This window comes from Agelaius phoeniceus, chromosome Z (assembly GCF_051311805.1).
Source record: "Agelaius phoeniceus isolate bAgePho1 chromosome Z, bAgePho1.hap1, whole genome shotgun sequence".
NCBI lineage: Eukaryota > Metazoa > Chordata > Aves > Passeriformes > Icteridae > Agelaius > Agelaius phoeniceus.
The window spans coordinates 5286265-5299030 of record NC_135303.1 but is presented as its reverse complement, the minus strand read 5'-3'; the positions used below and the strand labels follow the sequence as shown (position 1 = coordinate 5299030).

At 38.9% G+C, this 12766-nt stretch overlaps 1 protein-coding gene across 1 annotated transcript in view; it reads right to left on the bottom strand.

Annotated features, from left to right (window-relative positions):
- PCSK1 (proprotein convertase subtilisin/kexin type 1) overlaps nucleotides 1-12766 on the bottom strand; it is a 28333-nt gene that overhangs the window by 7493 nt on the left and 8074 nt on the right. Inside the window, exons 5-11 of the mRNA XM_054653404.2 lie at nucleotides 12503-12579; nucleotides 10802-10890; nucleotides 6535-6707; nucleotides 4164-4376; nucleotides 2936-3036; nucleotides 1721-1954; nucleotides 414-571 (exon numbers count right to left, since the gene is read on the bottom strand). Coding sequence (XP_054509379.2) covers nucleotides 414-571; nucleotides 1721-1954; nucleotides 2936-3036; nucleotides 4164-4376; nucleotides 6535-6707; nucleotides 10802-10890; nucleotides 12503-12579 — 1045 coding nt within the window. The remainder of the gene's footprint in view (nucleotides 1-413; nucleotides 572-1720; nucleotides 1955-2935; nucleotides 3037-4163; nucleotides 4377-6534; nucleotides 6708-10801; nucleotides 10891-12502; nucleotides 12580-12766) is intronic.

Here is a 12766-nt window from a genome sequence, read left to right as displayed (position 1 = left end):
GTTTTTTTTAAATACACCAATGGGGAGATGCATGAAATAAAACCTAAGGAATCAGATATGCTCAGTTTTCCATTAGTCTGCTAAATCACAGGAAGTCTGATAAGAATTATTGATCTATAATCTGTTGTCTGCCAGAAGCCCTGAGGTTTCATAGGTCCAGTTGCCTCCGTGAAAATGTTCTGTGCCTCCATTTTATGAAGTATGATTTTCAAATCTCTTTCCACACAAAGAACCCACAACAGGTGAAGGTTGAAGAGGGGTCTCTATCACTCCCTGGATGCTTTATCCTCACTGGAGTTGTCCAATGATATATTTAGCTCTCTTTAACAACTGAAAACCACTTTTTTTTTTTTCATGATGTAAACGGCACACACTACAGCAACACAAATGAAATGTGTCTTTTCCTCCCGTACCTGATGGAGAAACCAGAGTGACATGCAGATCACCTCTACGGGAATACTCAATTGTTGCCTCGAGCTGCACATGCTCCAGAGATGCAATGGAGTTCTCTTGACCCTGGCAGGCTTTTGTGGGAATTTCAATAATGACTTCTTCATTTGCTCTTAATAATCTGTCAAAATTAAAGTAGTTTTTTGATTACCCACAGGGGCTCTTGTTTCTGGGTCATGAATGGCACGTTTAACACCCATTTCAGAATGATGAGGAAAGAAGAGTCAATGCCAGCTCAATTTAAAAAAAGGTAATGTCTGCTCTCAATAAAAAAAAGGTAATGTTCATGCTCTGTACAGAGAGAGAGTCTGCATAGCTTTCTCTGCACAGTTCCCATTACTTCCAAACAGAATGGGTATCTAAATCTCCACATAAATAATTCTAAGCTCAGTATCATGGGATCTTTGTTTTCATAATATAACATACAGGACTGAAATAAAAATACATAAAGAGCAAGTGTGGCATACAGTAATGGGTCAACATTCTGTGAAACAGACAGAGTCCATAAAAACAATTTGATAGTGAAATAGCATAAAAAATAAGATTACCAAGCAGTGACTCCCCAAAACACTGCAATATGTTTCTGCAGACAGACCTTTGTTGCAGTCACGTGGTATAATTTCAGCCTTTGAAATAGATAATTTTTTTCTGGATAAAAGTCCGTATGCCAGCGTGCAGAGACAAAAAGAGTCTAGATAGCCTTATTGATTAACCAGCTCAAGGACTAATGATAATTAATCTATCTGTTCAGGCTCGCTGTGCTCTTGGCATGTGGCTCATAAGACTTTTCAGTGAGCCTTTGACACATTTGTGTTTCATAAGAGAAACTAAAGTTAAATATATCACCTTGATTACAACATATACAAGCCTGTCACAGGAGAAGAATTGCTGAGACCCATTACAGACACTTTTATTTTTAAAAAATCTTTGTGAGACATCAGTATCTTTTTATCTCTCTTCTGATGGTTGTCTAAAAATTCACAGCCTTGCTGACTGAGCTCAGCCTCACAGTATCATTCTTTTATACACTATCTGCACAAGCAGACATAATAATCTTAGTCTTTGTTAAGGCTTCATGCTAGTAATTTCCATCAGTCTTACACTAAAAAAACAAACCAAGAAGCCATGCTGCTTGCCTGCCTCTGGGGAATACAGTCTGGCAAAACGAAATGAATCAAAAGAAGTCCCTTATTCCTGTTCAGAGCAATCTGTGAAGAATATGATCCTTCAGGCTGTATTACAATAGATAACTGGTAATGCAAATCCTTACCTGGGTTCAAAGGTCTTGTCTTTGACAATGCACTCTCTCTTTTCTGGTACACTTTTCCATCTCTTGGGATCAGCTAAATCCACCAAAGCATTGGCATTGAGTAGCCCAAACCCGAATCGGCTGTTCACCATCAGTCCTGCTCCATTTTTTTTCCATCCTGGATTTCCAGCCAGTGGATCATATTCTGAGGTCCACACTACCAAGTGCTGCATATCCCTCCATGTTAGATCTGGGCTGTTTGGAAAATTGGCTCCTGGTTAGTTGTTTCAGGGCTATCTATCATTTCTCTATCAATTATTAGACTGAAACAGAACGTGCTTTGAATGCATATGGCATCCCACTGCTTTATAACACACAGCATTTTGCACTTATCCTCACAATACCTCTCTGGGAAAACAAGATTTCTGTGTCCATGAAGAACAGGTATCTAGCAAGAGTGAATCCTCCAAAACAATTCAGTCATTCAAAGTTAGCTAGCAACACTAGAATTTTCTACCCATCTTTTTGAGCCTGGACTTTGAAAACTGGGAATTTGATTCCATCTGTGACTCACTCTACCCTTTAAAATATCTAATTTTTAATATCTAATATTTAATATAGGCTCATGCCACCAAAGGGGTGTGCAGTAGAAAATGGAGCTGAATCTACATCATATAAGCATCAAACCTGTGCACTACTGCCTAAGTGTTTTCTGTGAAAAAAAGTCATTGTCCTTTCTTAGTTTCCCCAAGGCCTAAATTCTGATACCTAAATACCTCTAAATACCTCCCTACAGCATCCAAACCTGGCTGCTCCCTTCCTGCTCTGACAGACAAGCTTGGGCACCTTCTCTTTTATACCTTATCACTGGCAGAAATTCTTCTGTAAATTGGCTGAGGCTTAGCTTAAACTCCTGCAGCCTATTGTCTTCATATCACATTCTCCTGAATCCATGAGCACACACTTTTAGGTGCATCTGACCAGAAATCAGTAAATGCTGTTGCCAACACACAAAATATTCCTCAGTCATCATGATTTATTCACATTGGTTCTACTTTTCGTGGAAAAAGTGTTGGGGCAAGTAGCTGCTTATTTTCAGTCATCAGCCTGAGCAAGTCTGACTGACAAAAAGTGGGGCCTCAGTATGAGGTAGTGCCTCTTAAAACAGGCATTTTGGGGAAGGCAGTGGGGTGGTTGAGAGAAAGAAGTTTCAAAGGTCATGGTGTGACATCTTACTTTGCTTCCAGTGCCAGAGCAAAAATTCCTGCTGCCAGAGGTGCAGATGCAGAGGTCCCTGTGTGAGTTTCTGTACACTCATTGTGAAGATCAACACTTGTCTGACAGAAAATAATAAAAATAACAAAAAAAAAGGAAAAATAAAAAAAGAGCATAAATAAACAGTTGTAAATACTGTAGTATCCATACTCGCAGACGTAACCATGTGTCCCTTACTTGGTGCATATTAATACACCCCTCACCAGCAGAAAAAGTGATGAGTGTTTAAATCTGTTCATATTTCAATCCACTCTTTTTACTTCAACTATAATTTTAGTATCAAAACGGTTTTTGTTGGAACAAAATACTCCCACTCTGAATATCTTATTTTAGTCTAAAGGTTTCACAATAAATGTTTCAGGCTTACTGGTGATTCATGAAAACAGATCATTGTGTTGGGCCTAGAACATTCAAAATTACTGCTTACTAGGAAATTACTCATAGGATTAGCATTGGTGTTCTGCTCCCTCTTCAGCAGAAGAACTATAATTTGTAATGAATAAACACCAAACTCATCAGCCCATTTATCTAAATCTCGACTATAATGAGAAGCCACATAGTAAGGACTGATCTCCAGTTAACTTGGAATGACGCTGTTTTAATCCCCATCAGTGCAGTGCATTGTAAAATTAACATCTACCAGGGCTGGACAGAAATTACAGGTGTTTCAGCACTATTGTGCCACAGCAATTTTCTTCAGCACAATTAAGGAAGGCACACAGACTGGTATGCCTGCTTGCTGAGTTTGGAGGGTTTGGAGGCACTGTTGTTGCTGTCTCTTGCCTTAAAAAATGTAACGACAAGGTATAACAGCAGCCTTGACATCACAGGTTTTCTTTTTGCTCTGAATCTCTCTTCATTTGCCCTTTGTGAAGAATAGTGCCATATCAAACCATGCAGAGACCACGTCCATACACAAACAGTGCTCACAAACCGCAGACAAATCCAGCACGTTGATTTAACTGCATCGACACAATGATTTTGTTTAACCATAGCTTTAAGGTAAAAGAATAGAGGAATACAATCACCTTTTGGATTACAAATCCCTTAAATTTTCCAGGCAAAAGCACTAAGCACATAACTGCATAACATAAAGCAGGCACTGAAAGCCAAGCATTAAGAGGTGTCATTTATTATTTGCATATATTATACCTTTCTATTTGTTCTGAAACTGGTAAAAGCAACTCACAATTCTTTGGTCAGTATAATCCCCGCTGCTGTATGCTGTGGCCAGAGTTGAAGAGCACTTCTCTGCATACCAGGGAGACAGCCCTTGCTGAGAAGCACTGCTAATGGAGATGGTGTAGATGCTATCAGTGTAGCCATCACAGTCGCAGTTGTCACCCTGACGACCTCCGTTCCCTGAAGCCCACACGAAAATGGAGCCTTTCCCATTTCGACCCTAGGGAAAAAAAAAAAAAAAAAAAAAAAAAGGAAAAAAAAAAAAAAGGAAACGAACGGTTATCAAAGAGATTTCAGATCTCACAATGTATCCTTAAGAACTCCTTTCCCCAAAAAGCCTAATATAGCAAACATAGAAGAGGAGCAATTCCCATAAGCACTGTAGAAGACAGAGACAGAATAAACCAGCTTGCAATATCCCGCTGCTCACCCTACAGCACAACTCTTAATCTCGCTCGCCTAGGTTTAGTGCTCCTGAAACAGCAGCTTTCCTCAGGTTCTCAAGTTAAAAAGAGAGTTTGTGTTCAATGAGTAAATTTTCCCACATGTTTCTGTTTGATCCTCACCATTTCTAGAAAGAAAATCCTTTAAAAAAAATTGGCAAGTTTATCCAGGGTTATTTAATTTTCCTCTCCTGTACTCACAGAGGTATGGGTTAGGAGTGTGAGTGATGGACAAACTGAAAACCCTCCCTTCTCTCACAGATCTGTGGGTCAGCATCACCGGCCTCCAGGCACAACCATGTAAAACATCACAGCTATCACATCACAGGGGAAACATGCATCACTCTGCAGCCTTAAACTGTACTCGTTCTTCAGAGGAAAAAAATGTTTCATGTGACAAGCAAAATGTCATGTGTTGTTCATCATTAATATATGCACATTTAATATTCCACAGCAGTTGGAATACAATTTATTTTTTTTATCATTCCACTCAGGTGAGATTTGAAGTTATTTGTGCAAATGATAAGATATTTGCATCACTTAAAACATTAAAAGCAAAGACAAATAAGGTGCACTCTGTGATACAAGTTTTAAATTTGGAAAGATAAGCCGCAGCAACTACAGAAAATCATATAGTATCTTTGAGAACAAGGGCTGCAGTCCAGAAAAGCACTGGTGTTTCCCAGCACCTGCTCTGTTTCCACTTAGAGTGATGGCAACACTTCCTTGGCTCTTCAGGTTAAGGCTGTGCTCAGGTGCTTCACCAGAGCAGCAGTGAACGATCCAGGGATTAAAGCTGTTGTCAATCCCAGCACTGGCTGACTTTAAGCAGAATGGAAACCAGACAGACCTTTGCAAAAGGAATCCTTGAATCCTGAGAGACAAATGGGTAAATTTGTTCCTCATTACAAATAAAATAAGCTGCAAAAAAAAGATATATTCTCCACCAAAGACCCTGCCTTTTCAGAGTAAGACCAATTAATATTTGTTGCCTAATTTTCACCTTTAATTCTCCCTCTGATCTTGCTTCCTTCCTATGTGCATCTAACCTGTTACAAACTCTCTCCTTTGTCTCCATTATTCCCTCATATTTTCTTTGTCAGCTGTCAGCATTTAAATTGTTCTCTCTTTTTCTTCTTCTGCCTACTGATGTTAATTGCCCTTTACACAAAATTTTCTGTTTGTTTTTCCTTCAAGCTATTTCTCCCTTCTTCCCTCTATGATTCAGTCTTCCTCTCTTTATTAGTACCTGTCCATCTTTAGATATCTTTTCACCTCACTGGCAAGAGCTAGAACAGTTTACTAATAAATTCATGGCAGCTCTCAGTTTGCACTCTATCTATCACCCAACAGATCCAAAGAGTGTAACATGAAAAAAAGAAATCCATAAAAATATTGCTCCCAGTACTCCTCATCATGCATTTGTACTATTTTCATTTTAATTGGATCATGACATGCACCAATTTATAAATTAATGCAATTAGCACAATACAAGCTCATCCACAGGGTGCTAAAATGCATCACTATTTCACATAGCAAAATATTCATGAAGCAGGAATTTTGTATTAAATTTTATGGGCTTTCAGTGCAGAAATCCAATTACTGTTCAGTGTAAAACAAGCAGCAGAAAAGGGTGCGTGTAGGGTGAGACCAAGGCAGCAAAATTAAGGATGTAAAGAAAAAGCTTATCCATGGAGACTAGTAGATAAAAACCAGTTTAGAAAGCCCTAATGGTGTTTTCTCAAAAGTCCTTTCTGGCTGGAAATTTCTCTGGAAACTTCTCTCACCTGTACTATTAAAATACATTATGCCCATTCAAATATATTTGAGCAAAGACAGCACAAACCATTTTCATTTCTGCTCTGGTGTCAACCATTTTAAAACTCTCTTCTCTGCCAAATTTTTTTGCTTTTTTTTTCCCCTGAAGTATCGTACCTGGTTTATCCCATACTCGAAAGCCTTCTGTGCCAATCTCCCAGGCCCCTCCACAGTTTTGCCATCATCATTAGGGCCCCAGCTTGCACTGTAAATATCCACATGTTCTGGGTTGAAACCGATTGAACTGGCCTCAATAGCATCGGTGACTATTCCATCCAGCATCCGTATACCTTCACAGGGAAAAAAAAAAAAAAAGAAGCAGACTGGATTTACTTTCTGTTCCCTCCTCCTTGTCTTAGTTAACTGGTTTTAATATTTCCAGTAAAATTAAGCCATAAGAACTGCAACAACAGCCGAGTGCTGTTTGCACAAAATGTATTCAAGAAAGCTCCTGTCAGTGTAAAACAGTACAGTTAAATTTTATTTGCAAAGCTCAGTGTTTCTGTACAAAAATCCCACCACAAACCCCTTAAAATCTTCTTAGCTTCCTATTTATTTTTTCGTTCCTTCTGTAGCGACCAAAGAAGATGTCTTGCCTACTGTTCCTGATTTTTTTCTTATTGCATTCTCTTTCTTCCTCCCTCTTCTCTCTTAGATCTGCAACAAAGACTTCTCAAACTGCTAAAATGACACTGAAATTAAACAGGTTTTATCAACATTACATTTATCTGGAAGAGTTCTAAGAGTTTTAGGACAAAGATGTAGTTCTGAACGTTCTGACCAAAGCACTTGTCCCTAGCAGTCATTAAAGGTTTTGCTGCCTCCGTGACACTGCAATTTCACCAGCTCTTCAATCTCCACCACAGGAAAAAAAAAAAGCCTCACTGTTTTTCTTCTGCCACGGTTTTTTTCTGCTGTGAGCAATCCAGAGATATCTAGTCATTAACAATTTATTAGGAGCTGCATGATCTAATCTCCTTCAGAGCAAGCCTGAAACTCAGTGGTACTTAAAATTCAGGTGCAGGCAGTTGTTCATCTGCACTGGATCCTTTGCTGTGCAAAGCCAAAGCTCTGCAGTGAAGCTGCTACTACTGTCCAATGCTGGAAGACAGCAGAAAAAGCAGAAATCTGGCAAAATTCCCACTGTGGCATGGCTCTTACAGCAACAGCAGCAATGTAAGAGTCACCTCAGTCAGGATTCAGCCTGTGTTTACAAGCAATAAAAATGTCTGGGTTCCCTTGGATTTGGCAGGTTAGTACTACAGCAGCTGCACCATTTCTGGCAGTTGGTGAATTATGACTCCTCATTTTCTAGTATTTTCCACAAAACGGGGATTTTGCCAAAGCTCAGCAGGCAAAATGTAGTCATTCCATTAAAAAAAACCCCAAAAATACCCCACAACAAAAAAACTCCAATCTTACCCTTGCTGCTCAGTGTCTTGTTCTTTTTTTTATGCTGTCAAGCAGAGGAAAAAAAGACTGCAAGCATAATTCTTTTCCTGAATGGCTGACCTCTTAATACTCCTAATACCTCCGAGATAAAGCTGAGCTTTATTATTTCATATTCATTAGTGCTAAAATCAGACAAAGGAGTTAATCCGCTCTACCACAGCTGCTCCACTATCACTCACAAAGCTGAGAAAAGCACCGAGGTATATCCTGTGCCTCAGGTACTAAAAACACCACTTACCCAGGATTGTCTTAAACTCAGAATGGTTTGGTTACTCTTTTTTTTTCTGTCAGCTCAGAATTTCCAGATTCTCTCTTATGCCAAGCAAAGATCTGCCTGTGTGAAAGCGGCTGCAAGCCCCAGGTGAGAGCTTGCAACACAAAATGAGACAGTGGGAATGTGAGGAGTAGCGTGCACATACTTCCCACAGAAAAAGACAAGTCTGCAGATAAATAATGTAATAAGGGGAAAACAGAACGAAACAAAACAAAAACCAGAGAACGCCTAAGAACAACGACTCCACACTGATGAAAACAGCTCAAGGAAAAAATCACTGCCTTGCCTTCCTGATCGTCAGAAATCCTGATTGCTCAAGTCAACTCAGGGATTTGATGACTGCAGTGATATTCCCGTAAGCAGATTCCAATTACATCCTCTTGCATAAACTCTTTTCTATTCTTGCTCCCATCATCAGTTCCACAAAATCAAAAGCAGGCAAAGCCCAAGGTAATTTCAGACACACATATATGTATCTGCCTGGCAGAAGGGCTATTTTTAGCAACACGCCACTGTGCACGAACTCTCAGCCCAGTCTTTTTTAAAATGGAGCTCCTTAGTTTAATTTCCATGGCTGCACCATGGAAATATCATAACACAGTGGTACGGTCAAGTATGTGTGAAAATACCCTGATTTATACCGGAGGTGATCGATACACATGTCTCAGCTCTACAAAGACCAAGAGGTGAATGTTAAAGGGCACTGAAAGGTGTCACTTTGAAGACTGGCATGAAGAGTATTTTTTCTTCACACAGTGCACAGAAAAGCCCATGGTACTCACAGCCACAAAGTACTGGAGAGGCTATTCAGTGTTGCAGAATAGGGGCAGGCATTGATGCGGCTGGAGAGAACACTCAGGATTGTTAAACTCAGTACTTTCACACAAAACAAACAGGAAAATCAATGGAATGTTTTGTTTTACCCCTCAAGGCAAAGTTAAACCAACCTGTGATGCTGAAGGTTGGAGAGCAAGGTATTCCACATTGTCAGGGTTTCTTCCCCTGAAGCAGATATTGCTGACTATCAGAGAGAAGGCACTGGCTGTGGACCACTGGATTTGTCCAAAATGGCAACTGCTACAAGCAAACAGCCACTTAATGAAGTCATCCTGAACTAATGTCAAGTACAAGTGTGCAATGTGTCATTTCATGGATTGGAAAAAAAAACAAAACCAAAAAACTAGGGGGAAAGCCAGCCTCTGGAGAAATGAATCCTGTAGAGCTTGGATCATCAAAAAAGCTTCCAGTGTTTAGCCACTCCAAATTTATCTGACTCTTTTGAAGACTTCTCTTATCTTCCACTACTCTTTGAACATATTTTTCTTAGAGCCCTGTCTGGGTGTTAATCAGTCTGGTCACATCTAACAGCTCACAATTTCTTTCAAGATTTCCATTCCTCCTCCTCCCCCACCCAAATGTATGTTGCTTGCTGGGTAATATGGATTGCTGGACTGCTTTTCTTCCTGTTATTTCCCTTTTCTAGATAAATCATCCTGCACAGATCTGTAGTTTGCATTTGCAAATGAGCACAGATCGTATGCAAATAGCTGTGGAAGAACCTCTTCAATAGATGCAAGAGCCTTAAAATATGGGCACAGTGGGAGTTCAGACATCTTTGCAGCTTCATCCATTTTGCCTTCCTTTGAAAATCTGACGTCTTCATATTATGAGTGAGATATTTTATTTAAACAGATCATGACAGCATAATGCATTATGGCAATGGCAAACTGCAAAGCTGACATCCATGACAGCTCAGTGGAGTGACTGGGAGCTGAAGAAACACCACGCTGAAATGGTGGGAACGACACTTATGGGTGTCAATTGCCACTCGGCATCCCGTTGTTTAAAGGGAAAAAGAGGGAATAATGCAAAAAGGAGGACTGTACAAATAACTTCCTCTGAGCTAAATAACCATTTGCAACTGATACTTGCATCAGGATTATTTCATGAACAACTAGCAGATTGAGTCACTGATTAAAAAGCAAAACAACGATATTGATTGGTGGGCAAGAAAGACTTTACTTGTTTTCAAATTTAACTTGTGGTGACAGTAGAGAAGGAAGGTGTTGAAACAAAAAGGACAGCAGTTTGCATGACTTGACTGACATGACCTTTTGAATGTGATTGTGTAAATGGAAACAATATGCTGCAAATATCGATGGGTATAATTTTGTGTACTCCTATTTTCAGTCTACTGAATCCCTCTCCTTCCCTGGATAAATAATAAAAAATAATTAGTCCTTCATTCCTTAAAAGATACTGTCTAAACTCTAGGTAAATTATAAGTTGTTGCTATTATTGTTGTTGTTGTTGTTAATATTATTAATTGTTTTTAATATTCTGAATTTTATGATTACTCATTTTATTACTATCATCATAATCATCATCACCCTACCTAGACTATTGCTGCTGGTGTTACATATTCTACCTATCTATCTATTCATAACCCAATTCCAGACTTCATTAAAGAAATCCTGTCATGTACAGGTGTCACTCAGCACTGTTGCCAGACAGGATTTTGAAGCTTATAGTACTGCAAGATAAATGTTTTCTGAGAATGACCAATCATTCATATTTCAGATTAATGGTATCTGGCAATGCTCAGCATCTGCCTTGTTTCCATTCATATTAGACATCCAATTATTATTTTCTCCTTACCTCCAACCCTGGAGTTGTAGGCTACTCCAACTCCACATTTTCTGTTGTTGGCTTGCATGGCAATTTCCCCTGCACACCGTGTCCCATGCCTGAATAAATACAAAAAGAATAAAGAACACATCATAACAGCTTTGTTGCATTGTACAGAAAGACTCGTCAAGGACCTTGATTTGTTCAAATTCTTCCTTTCAATTAATGCAGTATGCAGTTATTGAAGAGCTTTTGAGTTGTATCTACATGACACAAAAATACTTACTTCTTCTAAGCTTCATTAAATATAATTTTACCTACTTAATGCTCAAAGGAACATTTCCATGAGATGAAAAATGCTTTCTTTAATCTCACTGCAGATATCAGTATTTTAGTAGAGTGAAAAAATGGCATAAAATTATGGAGCTAAAAATTTGTCTTCAGACAAATATGATACAAATATTTTTTAATCACACATTTAGATATGTCTTTTCTAAATCACAGCATTTATTTAGGATTTCAGAAAGTGAGCCTTTAAAGTGTCCCTGTTTTTTCTTGTAGCAAACTCTTTTCTATGCAATTGGGTTTTTTTTCCATGGATAATTCTAATTCCTCAATACAGAAATCCTTCCCATAAGTCTCAAGGTAAGAGCATTGTATTATGTAATGCTACAGATTGTTATTCAGTGACATGCTTCAATGCTTCTGGACTGAATTCCATTTACTTATTAATAAAGATTAGAGACAATACAGGTAGATTTAAGAGATAATGACATCATAACAAGAGGATAATGGCTTCTTTCTCTAAAATAACACTGTAACAAAGTAGAAATACCATTTTTCAAATGTCTTGTTCGTGGTTATATTATCCTCAGACTGATCTTTCTTTTTTTCCCTCATGCAATGATTTATGTTGTGAATGCTACAGTATTGTCTGATAGGAAACAGGGAACCAATGCATCAGTTTCTTGCTATCTGTACTGAGTAGTGGCATCCTAATTTGTTTAAGCAATTGACTGTTCTGTGTACCATCTTCTAGGGAGATCCCTCCTATTCTCTTTCTTATGTACAAAATCCATAACTGGACCATGATGGTGAGGGACGTGCCCAGGTCTGACAGACCCATCAAGAGACACTTTTTGTTTTGTTTTGTTTTTTTAATTCCCAGTGCAAAGCAGAGAATTGAAGTAAAAATATACTTTGGGAGGTATCATTCCAGAAACACACTGAGACACAAGAATAGATTACTCCCTTCACCTTGCAGAAATACCTCAGCACCTTACACATGGCATGAAAAAATTCAGGACATCACAGGGACATTACAATTAGGAAGTTCTTCATCTAGGAATTTTATCAATGTTGTGAGAATGCTCCTGTAAACTGGAACACAGGAGGCTCCTTCTGAACATCCAATAGTGATTCTTTACATTGAGGGCAACTGAGCACTGCCACAGGTTGCCCAGGGAGGCTGTGGCCTCTCTCTCCTTGGAAATATTCAAAAGCCATCCTGATCATGCTGGGCAGCAGCCTCCAAAGCTCCCTGCTTGAGCAGATGACCTTCAGAGGTCCCTTCCAAGCTCAACCATGCAGTGATTCTGTTACACAAATTCTTCCTCTTATAAAATAATTGCCACAGGACACCTACACAGAAATTTCTCCGCTTGTGTCTTCTAACACACAAACTAACACTGTAATGTGTTGTTCTCTTGAGACAGCTGTGAAGCTACTCACTTGTTTTCATTTGTTGGGTCATATCTAGGGAAGGGATCATGATCATTGTCGTTGAAATCGTAGCTTGCCTTTGGGTCCTACATGTTAAAAAAAAGCAGAATTAATTCAGACAACTGGGAAAGGCATTTCTAAATTGCTAAAAAATTGGGTTCTAGAGTCTGTATTTATTTACTTGATGTGCCTCATATTGGCAGCAATCAAGCTGGTAGAATTTGATGGCCATTAACAATTCCATAACTTTTTCATGGAGCTTTAATAATTTAT